A 12136-nucleotide genomic window follows, 5' to 3' on the forward strand; every position below is an offset into this window, starting at 1 on the left:
AGGGCAAGGTGTCAGTCTAGGCTTCGGGTATTGAGGAGTCTGATCGCTTAGGGGAAGAAACTGTTATATAGTCTGGTCGTAGGAGCCCGAATGCTTCGGAGCCTTTTCCCAGATGGCAGGAGGGAGAAGAGATTGTATGACGGGTGCATGGGGTCCTTCATAATGCTGCTTCCTCTGCGGATGCAGCATGTAGTGTAAATGTCCGTGATGGCAGGAAGAGAGACCCCGATGATCTTCTCAGCTGACCTCAGGGTGTTCTGCATAAGAATTCCAAAGTGTCTTTGCATCTTAGATATTTGGGTTTTCTCCCCCATTTAGAAAATAGTCTGCACATTTATTTCTTCTATCAAAGTGCATGTCATGCATTTTCCAACCTTGTATTTCATTTTCAACTTTCTTGCGCATTCTCCCAATTTGTCTGTCTTTCTCAAGCCTTCCTGTTTCCTCAAACCACCTGCCCCTCCACCAAACTTCATATCATCTGCAAAGGTGGCAACAAAGCCATCTATTCCATCATCTAAACCATTGATATACAGCACAAAAAGTGGTCCCAACACTGACCTTTGCGGAACACCACTAGTCACAGGCAGCCAACCGGAAAAGAATCATTTTATTCCCACTTTGTGCCTCCTACCTATCAGCAGATGCTCTAAGCATGCTAATCACTTCCCTGCAATACCATGGGCTCTTAACTTGTTAAGCAGCCTCATTTATGGCACCTTGTCAAAGGCTTTCTTAAAATCCAAATATACAACATCCACAGCATCCCCTTCATTTATGCTATTTCATCAAAGAATTGCAAAAGGTTTGTAAGGTAAGATTTTCTCTTAAGGAAACCATGATGACTTTGTCCAATCCTATCCTCTGTCACAATTGACTCCAACATCTTCTCAACCACTGAGGTCAGGCTAACTGGTCTATAATTTCCTTTTTTCTGCCTCCCTCCTTTCTTAAGGAGTGGAGTGACATTTGCAATTTTCCAGTCGTCTGGCACCATGCCAATGATTTTTGCAATATCATTGCTAATGCCTCCATAATCTCTAACATTACCTCATTCAACCCTAGGATTCAGTTCATCTGGTCCAGGTGACTTACATACCTTTAGGTCTTTCAGTGTTTTGAGCACCTTCTCCCTTGTAATAGTAACTGCACTCACCACTCTTCCCTCACACCCTTCAATATCTGGCACACTGCTGGTGTCTTCCACAGTGAAGACTGATACTAAATACTCATTTATATCATCTGCCATCTCCTTGATCCCTGTTATTATTTCTCCATCCTCATTTTCTAGAGGTCCTGTATCCACTCTCATCTCTCATTTATTTATTTATTTATTTGCATGCTTGAGACTGTTTGCCAGCTTGCTTTCAGAATTTCATACTTCCCCTTCTAATGATTCTGTAGGTTTTTAAAAGCTTCCCAATCCTCTAGCCTCCTGATAATTTTTGCTTTGTTCTACAGTGCGTAACAAAATTATTCATCGTCCCACCCACAGAGGTTTTCATGTTATATTGCTTTACAACATTGAATCACAGTGGATTTAATTTGGCTTTTTTTGACACTGATCAACAGAAAAATACTTTTGTGTGAAAGTGAAAACAGATCTCTACAAAGTGCTCAAAATTAATTACAAATATAAACCACAAAATAATTGATTGCTTAAGTATTCACTTCCTTCAAATCAGCATTAAGTAGATGTACCTTTGATAGCAATTACAGGCTTGTGTCTGTGTGGACAGGTCTCTGTCAGCTTTGCACATCTAGGACACTGCAATTTTTCCCCATTCTTCTTTGCAAAACTGTTCAAGCTCTGTCAGATTGCATGGGGATCATGAGTGAACAGCCATTTTCACATCCAGCAACAAATTCTCAATTGGATTGACGTCTGGACTTTGCCTTGGCTACACCAGGACATTAACTTTGTTGTTTTTAAGCCATTCCTGTGTAGTTTTGACTTTATGCTTGGTGTCATTGTCTTGCCGGAAAACAAATCTCCCAAGTCGCAGTTCTCTTGCAGACTGCATCAGGTTTTCCTCCAGGATTTCTCCGTATTTTGCTGAATTCATTTTACCATCTACCTTCACAAGCCTTCTAGTGCCTGGTGCAGTAAAGCATCTCCACAGCATAATGCAGCCATCACTATGCCTGACGGTGTGTTTTTGATGATATGCAGCGTTTGGTTTATGCCAAACATAGTGCTTAATCTGATGGCGAAAAAGCTCAATTTTGGTTCCACCAGACCACAGAACCTTCTTCCAGCTGACTTCAGAGCCTCCTACATGCATTCTGGCAAACTCTGAGATTTCTTGTGAGTTTTTTTCAACAGTGGCTTTCTCTTCGCCACTCTCCCATAATGCTGCGACTGATGAAGCACCCGTACAGCAGTTGTTGTATGCGCAGTCTCTCGCATCTCAGCCATTGAAACTTGCAACTCCTCTAGAATTGTCATATTTCTCTTGGTGGCCTCCCTCACTTGTCCCCTTCTTGCATAATCACTCAGTTTTTGAGGATGGCCTGCTCTAGGCAGATTTACAGCTGTGCCATATTCTTTCCATTCCTTGACGATGACTTAACTGTACTCCAAGGGATATTCAATGATATTCAATGACTTGAAAATTTTCTTATATCCATCTCCTGACTTTTGTTTTTCAATAATGTTTTCGCATAGTTGCTCAGTGTTCTTTTGGCTTCATGGTGTAGTTCTTGCCAAGATACTGACACTCCAGCAATTGGACCTTCCAGATACGGGTGTATTTTCACTACAATCGATTGAAGCACCTTGACTGCACACAGGTGATCTCCATTTAACTAATTATGTGACTTCTAAGGCAAATTGGCTTCACCAGTGTTAATTTGGTGTGTCATATTAAAGGGGGTGAATACTTATGTAATCGATTATTTTGTGCTTTATATTTGTAATTAATTTAGTTGACTTTGCACTGTTTCCATTTCGACACAAAAGAAGTATTTTTCTGTTGATCAGTGTCAAAAAAGCCGAATTAAATCCACTGTGATTCAATGTTGTTAAACATGAAAACCTGAAAACTTCCAAGAGGGGTGAATACTCTTTATGTCCTCTTTATGTTCTCTGTATGTCCTTTGTTTTGCTTTTACATCAGCTTTGACTTCCTTGACAGTTATGAAACATAGAAAACCTACAGCACAATACAGGCCCCTCAGCCCATAAAGTTGTGCCGAATATGTCCCTACCTTAGAAATTACTAGGCTTACCTATAGCTCTCTATTTTACTAAGCTCCATGTACCTATCTAAAAGCCTCTTAAAAGACCCTATCGTATCCGCCTCCACCACCGTTCCCATTCCATGCACTCATCACTCTCTACATAAAAAACCTATCCCTGACATCTCCTCTGTACGTACTCCCCAGCAGCTTAAACCTGTGTCCTCTTGTGGCAACCATTTCAGCCCTGGGAAGAAGCCTCTGACTATCCACACGATCAATGCCTCTCATCATCTTGTACACCTCTTATGGTTGTACTATTATGTCATTTGAGTATTTCTTTAATTTTGGAATACGTTTATCCTACATCTTCCTAATTTTTCCTGGAAACTCAAGCCATTGCTACTCTGCTGTCACCCCTGCCAACATCTCCTTCCAATTTACTTTAGGCAACTCCTCTCTCACACCACTGTAATTTCCTTTACTCCACTGAAATACTGCTAAATCAGACTTTACTTTCTCCCTTTCAAACTTCAAGTTAAACTTAATCATGTTTTGATTACTGCTTTATGAGGTTTCCTTAGGCTCCCTAATCACCTCTGGTTCATTACATAACACCTGATCCAGGATAGCTGTTCCCTTAGTAGACTCAATGACAAGTTGCTCTAAAAAGCATAGGCATTCAACAAATTCACTCTCTTGAGATCCATTACCACCTTGATTTTCCCAATTCACCTGTATGTTACAATCTCCCATGACTATAATGACATTGCCTTTTTGACACACCTTTTCTATTTCCTGTTTATCTGCCAAATCACCCTGTTTCTACCCTCACTGGTGCATGGCACAGGTATCAATCCAGATATTTCTACCTTCTCAACTTTCTGGCCAGCTCTCTAAATTCTCTCTTCAGGACCTCTTTGCTTTTCCTTCCTATGTCATAGGGACCAGTCTGTACCAAGACATCTGGCTGTTCCCTCTCCCCCTCCAAAATGTTGTGGATGCCATCCGAGACGTCCCGGACCCTGGCACCTGGGAGGCAACGTACCATCCAGGTGCCCCCTTCACGTCCACAGAATCTTCTGCCTGTGCCTCTGACTATTGAGTCCTCTCCCACTGCTGCTCCACTCTTCTCCCTCTTTCCCTTCTGCACCATGCACCCAGACTCAATGATAGTAACCTGGTCTCCATGGCATTCCTCTCCACAGTTACCCCACATAACAGTATCCAAAACAGTGTACTTGTTATTGAGTGGAATGGCCACAGGGGTACCCTGCCCTATTTGCCTACTTACCATCCCATTCCCTCTCCTGACAGTCACCCAGCTACCCGCCTCATGAAACTTAGAGATGACCCTTTCCCTGTAACTGATCGATTATCTCCTCATTCTCCAGTACAAGCCATAATGAAGTAGCCACAAACAGTTCTCAGACTGACCTTTTGGAAGAAAAATCTGATGACGGGTCATTGACCTGAAATACAAACTTTGTTTTCTCTCCATACATTGCCTGGCCTGCTGAGTAACTGGAGTTTTCTGATGTAATTTCATCTTTCCAGTTGGGGGAATCTCAAACACAGGGATACAGAGGAAGGGGATGGTAATTTTAAACTGAACTGTATTGAAATATCTTCTCTCACAGGGTGGCAAATTTCTGGAATTCTCTGCCCTTGAGAATGGTGAAGGCCTGATAATATGGGGAGGAATATAATAGACCTGATTGATATCAAAGTTTGTGGAGCCTTTAAGGCTATCCCCTGCCCTCGGATAGTCAGGCCACATAACCTTTTTGCTAATCCCTGCATAGATACCAACAAGTCAAACCAGTTCACAGGGAGTTCAGGAACTGGGCAGAAGGTGCTCCCTGGGTGCTGCAAGGATGCTTTGAAAGTACGGACTGGAGCATACTCAGGGAGTTGGCTGTATTCATCCGACAGGATACTGTAAACCTGTAATCATTACATCAACACTGATGAATATGCAAGATCGGTGACTGGCTACATAGGAAAGTGCATTGAGGACGTTACCATGATTAAACATGACACTGCCAGGACAAACCAGAAATCTTGGTTGTCTGCAGCGATTTGTACACTACTGAGGGATTGGGACACTGCCTTTAGATTGGGCAACAGGTCGACCTCATGGTCAGCAAGATCTGCGCTCTCCCATGGCATCAGGAAGGCAAAGCATGAGTATGCACTGAAGGTTCTCAGAACAACCTTCTGATACCATGGACACATGGTGCATGTGGGCAAGGTATGCAAACCATAAACGATTACAAGTCCACCCTATGCATCAATGACAGCGACACCTCTCTTCCTGATAAACTGAATGGTTTCTCTGACCAGCTGAACGTTATGCCATCGAGGGAAGCCTCCTCTTTTCCTGAGGAATAGGCACCCTGTCTGGCCACACCCAAGATGAGGAGGATCCTAGCCAGGGTAAACCTATACGACACTGCAGGGCCAGACAACATACTTGGTGAGGTGTTGAGGGACTGTGTGGCCCAGCTAACAGAGGTCTTAACAGATATCTTTAATATCACTTTGAAACAGTCCACTGCCCCTGCAAGGCAGCCACAATCATCCTGGTGCCCAAGAGGGAAATGGTAACTGGCCTAAATGATTACCACCTGGTAGCACTGACTTCAACAATCATGAAGTGCTTTGAGCTGCTGGTAATGGACAGTGTAAAATCCCACCTTCCAGCTACATTGGAACATTTCCAGTTTGCCTGCTGCTCAAATCGGTCCACTGATGATGCCATAGCCTTGACTCTCTACTCTGTCCTGCCCCACCAAGAAGATGATGCCTCACACACCAGGATGTTGTTCATCAAGTTCAGCTCGGTATTTAACACGATCTTCCCTAGGAGGCTGGTAAGTAAACTGTCCTCACTGGGACTCAACATCCCTCTCTGTAACTTATCTTGGACTTCTTATCAAAAGACCCCAGTCACTCTGAGTTGTTAGCAATATCTCGCACTCCATCATGCTGAGCACTGGTGCCATCACATCACACTGTACCACACCAGGGCTGTGTGCTCAGTCCGCTGTGACTCCTGACTGCACTGCCAGATTCAGCTCAAACTGCATCAACAAGTTCACTAACGATACAACAGTAGTTGGCCTCATCACCAACAATGATGAGTCAGCACACAGAGAGGAGGTAGAGAGGCTTGTCAAATGGTGCAGGAACATTGACCTGAGTCTCAATGTGGACAAGACAAAAGAGATGTTGTGGATTTCAGGAAAACACAGGTTGACCACTCTTCATTGCACATCAACAGCTCTGCCATAGAGAGACTGAAGATAAAAATTCCTTGGAGTGCACACAATAGACAATCTAACCTAGACTCACACATCTCCTCACTAGTCAAGAAGGCACAGCAGTGTCTACACTTTCAGAGGAGACTGAGGTAAGCAAGGCTCCCGGCTCCCTTTCTAACAGTTCTCTGCAGGTGCACCATTGAGAGTGTCCTGTCTGGCTGCATCATTGGGAGCTGCAAGGTATCAGACCACATGATCCTTCAGAAGTCAACAGGATTCATCAAGAGGATCATCAGGGTCTCCCTCCTCCCTCCTATTTCTATCATTTACTGGGAGAGTTACAAACAAAGGGACAAAGCATTATTGAGGACCCTACCTCCCATCGCACAATCTCTTTAACCCACCACCATCAGGAAGGAGGTACAGGAGCATCAGGACTGAGACTGACAGACTGGGTAACAACTCCCTCCCCCAGGCTGTGAGACTAATGACTACCCTGCCACCAAGCTGACTTCACTAGGACAGTGAGCTGTTTACTGTACGGCTTACTGTTTAATTGTTTACCTGTGCTGCACTTTAGTACATGCATTTTGAAGCATATTTTTATTAACCTATTTATCGAATAATATTTTGGTTTATGTACTATGTGTGATATATGTTTTAAGGGTGCACATTGTCTGGAGAAATGCGTACAGTATATGTACAGTTAGATGACAAACGTGAACTTGACTTCATCGTTAGATATACTTTACATGGAGATAGATACATATTTGAGTGATTGAGAAATTGAGGGCTATGGCAAACTGGCACTCAAGGGGTTCTGAGGCAGTCATCACAGGGAAAGCCCCTCCCCAGCATTAAATACATTTACACAGAGCACAGCACAAGAACACAGCAACCATTGCCAAAGGCCTCCACTATCCAGGCAGTGCCCTCTTGCCACATCAACAGGTTCAGGAATTGTTATTACCCTATAACCATCAGCCTCCTGAACCGCTGTGGATAACTTCAATCACCACTACTCTGAACAGATTCTTTCAAGGACTGTTTCCAACTCAATTGATGACTACTATTTTTTTATTTGCAGTTTGCCTTTTGAACATTGGTTGTTTGTCAGTCTTTGTTTATGTATAGTACGACTGTTGTTAGGGTGGTGGGAAGGAGATATATCTCTATCAAAAGAGTTGTAAGGCATTCCTTCCCTTCGCTAGCCTGCGGGTTACCCTTGGGCAAGGTGTAGCACCTACTTAGCCCCCTGATCAGGGTCATGAGAAGTCATGGGAGCAGGTGGTGGATGGTCGTATGAGCAGCCGGTGCAGATCACAAGTCCTAGTTTTGCAACCACTGACGAGAGGCAGACAGTTTCCGAAGACTGGCTGGGGTCATTCATCTTGTAAAGACACTACCCAGAAAAGGCAATGGCAAACCACTCCTATAGAAATATTTGCCAAGAATATTCATGGTCAAGACCATGGTCGCCTACATCATACGACATGGCACATATTGACGATGGTATCGGTTATGCAAATTCTATTGTATTTCTTTTTCCATTTAACTGCATCTCAAGGCAGGATATGGCAACATATACAGAGCTTGGAAATAAATTTACTTTGAACTTTTACTGAATGACAGGGCAGGCTTCAAGGGCCTGGTGGTCCACTCCTGTGTGTATTTATTTTCAGGTTACTTGATCATACATTTGCAAACCACTTTTAATCAGGTGGCATTTTGCACTGAGTTGCTTCAGCAAGCCAGTTCACCCTCCAAATAATTACATCACATGTTTTTTTTAAAAAAAATCTGGTCTTCCTGTAACATCCACAAAATGTTGGAGGAACTCAGCAGGTCAGGCAGCATCTATGGAGGTAGATGAACAGTTGACATTTTGGGCCAAGACCCTTCAGCAGGGCCCAAAATATCAACTGTTCATTTTTCTTCACAGATGCTGCCTGACCTACTGAGTTCCTTCAGCATTTTGAGTATGAATTGTTCAAAAGTTCTGGCATCTACAGTATTTCTTGTATGCAGTCTTAATGGTTACTCACAGGAATAATACCCAACATCTGCATTCACCGTTAGTCGGCCAATATCGTAAGTCTCAATCATGTTCGTGTCCCATTTCTTCCTGTAGTGTGTGTCATGAAGAACATCATAAAGAGTCTCTGCTGGAATATCCTTGCAGTTAATTCTCATCTGGAACAAGAAATATTGACAGATGAGCAAGATGTTTGGCAAGTTTCTAAAATTAATACAGAACCAGGTAAATCATAAAGAAGGACTGGCAGGCTCCAAATTTCATTGCAGTTTTCTTCAAGGCATTTTGCATCAGACAAGGTAAAGCCATTATTGTCATGCAGAAAACATGGAAGCTCCAACAAAGTGCAACATGATAACAGTCAGATAAACACTTTGGAGTGATGTCTGAGGTTGTAATCTTGGTCAGGTTGCTTGATATCTTTCTACTCCTCTCCTAAATCTAGTCCAATGAGCAACTGGGATCATGGCTTAGTTTAAGGGTAGTTATCTCAACTAATGTGGAATTTCTTCTGCACTGCATTGGGTAACGTAGTGGTGTGAACAATGCTTTACGGTGCCAGTGATCATTGTTTACCAATGGGGACTCAATTCCCGGTGGTGTCTGAAAGGAGACTGTATGTTCTCCTCGTGACCCCGTGAGTTTCCCCTTGGTGTTCTGTTTTCTTCCAGTTTTCCAAACACATACAAGTTAGGGCTACTAAGTTATGGACATACTCTATTGGTGCTGGAAGCATGGTGACACCTGCAGGCTGCTTCCAGTACAAACCTCAGGCTGCTGACACAAATTTATTTATTCATTTATTGAGATACAGAGTGGAATAGGCCATTTGAGCCACCCTGCCGAGCAACCACGCCCCCCCCCTCCCAATTCAACTCTAGCCTAATCATAGGACAATTTACAATGTCCAATTAGCCAGAACATCTATGGACTGAGGGAGGAAACTGGAGCACCCAGAGGAAACCCACATGGTCACATGGAGAACATACAAGCAACTGCAGGAATTGAACCCAAGCCTCCTGTACAGTAAAGCTTTGTGCTGCCGCATGAAATGACATATTTCACTGTGTAATTGGATGTACACGTGCCAGGTAAAGCTAATCTCTAACCTTTAAACTTTATTTTTGAACTCATGTCTATGCAGTAGAACTTAAATGCCATAACCATCCAATTACTAGGTGAGTTTCCAACTATTAAGCTACAGCTAAAACTAAATCATAACACCAATTTAATGCCAGTATGTTTGATCAGCACAGTACCACAATGGCATCATTCTGCCTAAACCTCTTCCACCTTTATGCCACCACAAGAAATGGGTGCTAGAGATGGAAACATAATGGGAAAATTTTGAAGTTTTAATATCTCCTATAATAATTGTCTTGCCTATTGTCACCTGACATGACATCATTAGACTATAAGATATAAGAGTACAATTAGGCCATGTGCCCACCGAGTGTGCTCCATATTTCACACTGGCTGATCCATTTCCCTTTCAGCCGCAGTCTCCTGCCTTCACCCTGTATCCCTTCATGCCCTGACTAAAATGAACCTATCAACCTCTGCCTTAAATATACCCAATGACTTAGCTTCCACAGCCACCTGTGGCAACAAATTCCACAGATTCATCAGTCTCTAGCTAAAGAAATTCTTCCTTATCTCTGTTCTAAATAGACATCCCTTTATTCTGAGAATGTGTCCTCTGATTCTAGCTCCCCCCACTACAGGAAACATCCACTCTATCTCGGTCTTTCAACATTCAGTAAGTTTCAATGAGAAACCCCTCATTCTTCTGAATTCCAGTGAGTACAGGTCCGGAGCCATCGAGCAAATGGTAAGCCTTTCAATTACAGAATCATTTTCATGACCCTCCTTTGAAATCTCTCCAATGTCATCACATCCTTTCTTAGATAAGAGGCCAAAAACTGCTCACAATACTCTGAGTGAGGCCTCACCAGTGCCTTACAAAACCTCAACATTACATTTTCATTTCTCTCCTTTCAGTTAGTCCTGATGAAGGGTCTCGGCCTGAAACGTTGACAGTGCTTCTCCTTATATATGCTGCCTGGCCTGCTGTGTTCCACCAGCATTTTGTGTGTGTTGTTTGAATTTCCAGCATCTACAGATTTCCTCGTGTTTGCTCAACATTACATACTAGTTTTAATATTCTATTTCTTCAAACTGAATGCTAACGTTGCATTTGCCTTCCTCACTATGCACTCAGTCTGCAAACTAACCTTTAGGGAATCCTGCGCAAGGACATCCTGATTAACCTTAACTTGTTTCCGAGTTTGAAAATCACAAGCCAGGAAAAATGTTGCAACCTTCGCGAAACAAAATTCACCAGATGCTTGTTAACTGATTTGCCTTTCTTAATGGAGCTAATTAAAGACACCTGACAGTTCAGTAGCCTTTTTATCAGCAGGGGATTCATCAACAAATATATTGGCTTGTCTTAAACTAATTTCAAAAACTACAAATTATTTAAATAGTGAAAAAGAAAGTGCCTGTAATTCTTTATAAACTCAAAAATAAAACATAACTGCTCCAAATAAAAATCTTACTGCCCTATTAAAAAAAGGTTGAGTTAGCAAGTTCGGTCCATGTAAAGTGTGAGTTATTGATATGCTTTTGCTATTAGCAATATAACTTTGGTCCGATTTCATACACAGCTGAGCAATATAACTTAATTGGTTTCTCTAATGTTATATACAGAAGCACCTAATCTCTGGAACTGAGATGAAATATAGTTAATAGTTAATAAAGTAATTGAAGTTTGCTCAGTGGGAATATTGGCCTGATCAGTGTTGGGTAAAGTGCAAGTAACTGCAAAGGTCTTCTTCAATAAATAATCATCATAGCAACATGTGGTGATGGGACAAAGATGTGCTCCAACTAGTCCGCTTGGGTTTGATCTCAGCTGCGCCACCACAGATGGTGTAAGCACAGAGAGAGCTACCACAGCCGTCTCACACATCCTCGCATCCTGCTGCCCGCTGCAATTAGATTGGAGCGGGCACTTGTCAACTGCTGTCAGGTTCAGCAGTGGTCCAGCTGGGATGGTATCACAGAATACAGTGAAGGGGCAGGGGAACAGAGTCATGGAAACACACAGTACAGATAGGCACGGCAGCTATCAATTACCCACTTGAATTAACCCTACACAATATTTTTCTTTCCACATTCTCATCTACTGCCCACTTAGGTTCCCTATTTCTAACCCTACCCCAGCTATGTGCTGTGCAGTCACGTATAGCATACACATTTAGGACGCCATGGTAGCTGAGCGGTTAGGATAATGCTATTATACTACCAGCGACTGGTTTCAACTCCACCATTGTTTGTATGTTTTCCTAATGACCACGTGGGTTTCCTTCAGGTGTTCTGCCTTCCTCCCATATTCCAAAGATGTACAGATTAGTTGGGTAATTGGCCACATGGGGGTAATTCAACTGGGCTGAAATGGCCAATTACCATGCTCTATCCCTAGATACATATTGGAACACTATACACCATCTCTTGCACTACCACTGATTTTTTTATATCACTAATGTCTTGTTTTGCCTTTTTTTTCCCACTGTCATGTAAAACCTATGTTCAGTTATTGTCTGAATCAATCTGCCTGAGATGCTGATGCAAGCAAACTTTTCACGGTATC

General features: G+C 42.7%; 1 protein-coding gene across 6 annotated transcripts in view; it reads right to left on the reverse strand.

Moving 5' to 3' along the window:
• LOC140739250 (START domain-containing protein 10-like) overlaps positions 1-12136 on the reverse strand; it is a 167110-nt gene that overhangs the window by 52282 nt on the left and 102692 nt on the right. For all 6 annotated transcript variants that reach the window (XR_012101588.1, XM_073067379.1, XM_073067381.1 and 3 more), the window contains exon 3: positions 8492-8639. Coding sequence is in view for 5 of the 6 variants with exons in the window: in XM_073067379.1 (XP_072923480.1) it covers positions 8492-8639 (148 nt within the window). In the remaining variant the exon portion in view is untranslated. The remainder of the gene's footprint in view (positions 1-8491; positions 8640-12136) is intronic.

This window comes from Hemitrygon akajei, chromosome 15, assembly GCF_048418815.1.
Source record: "Hemitrygon akajei chromosome 15, sHemAka1.3, whole genome shotgun sequence".
Classification (NCBI taxonomy): Eukaryota; Metazoa; Chordata; class Chondrichthyes; order Myliobatiformes; family Dasyatidae; genus Hemitrygon; species Hemitrygon akajei.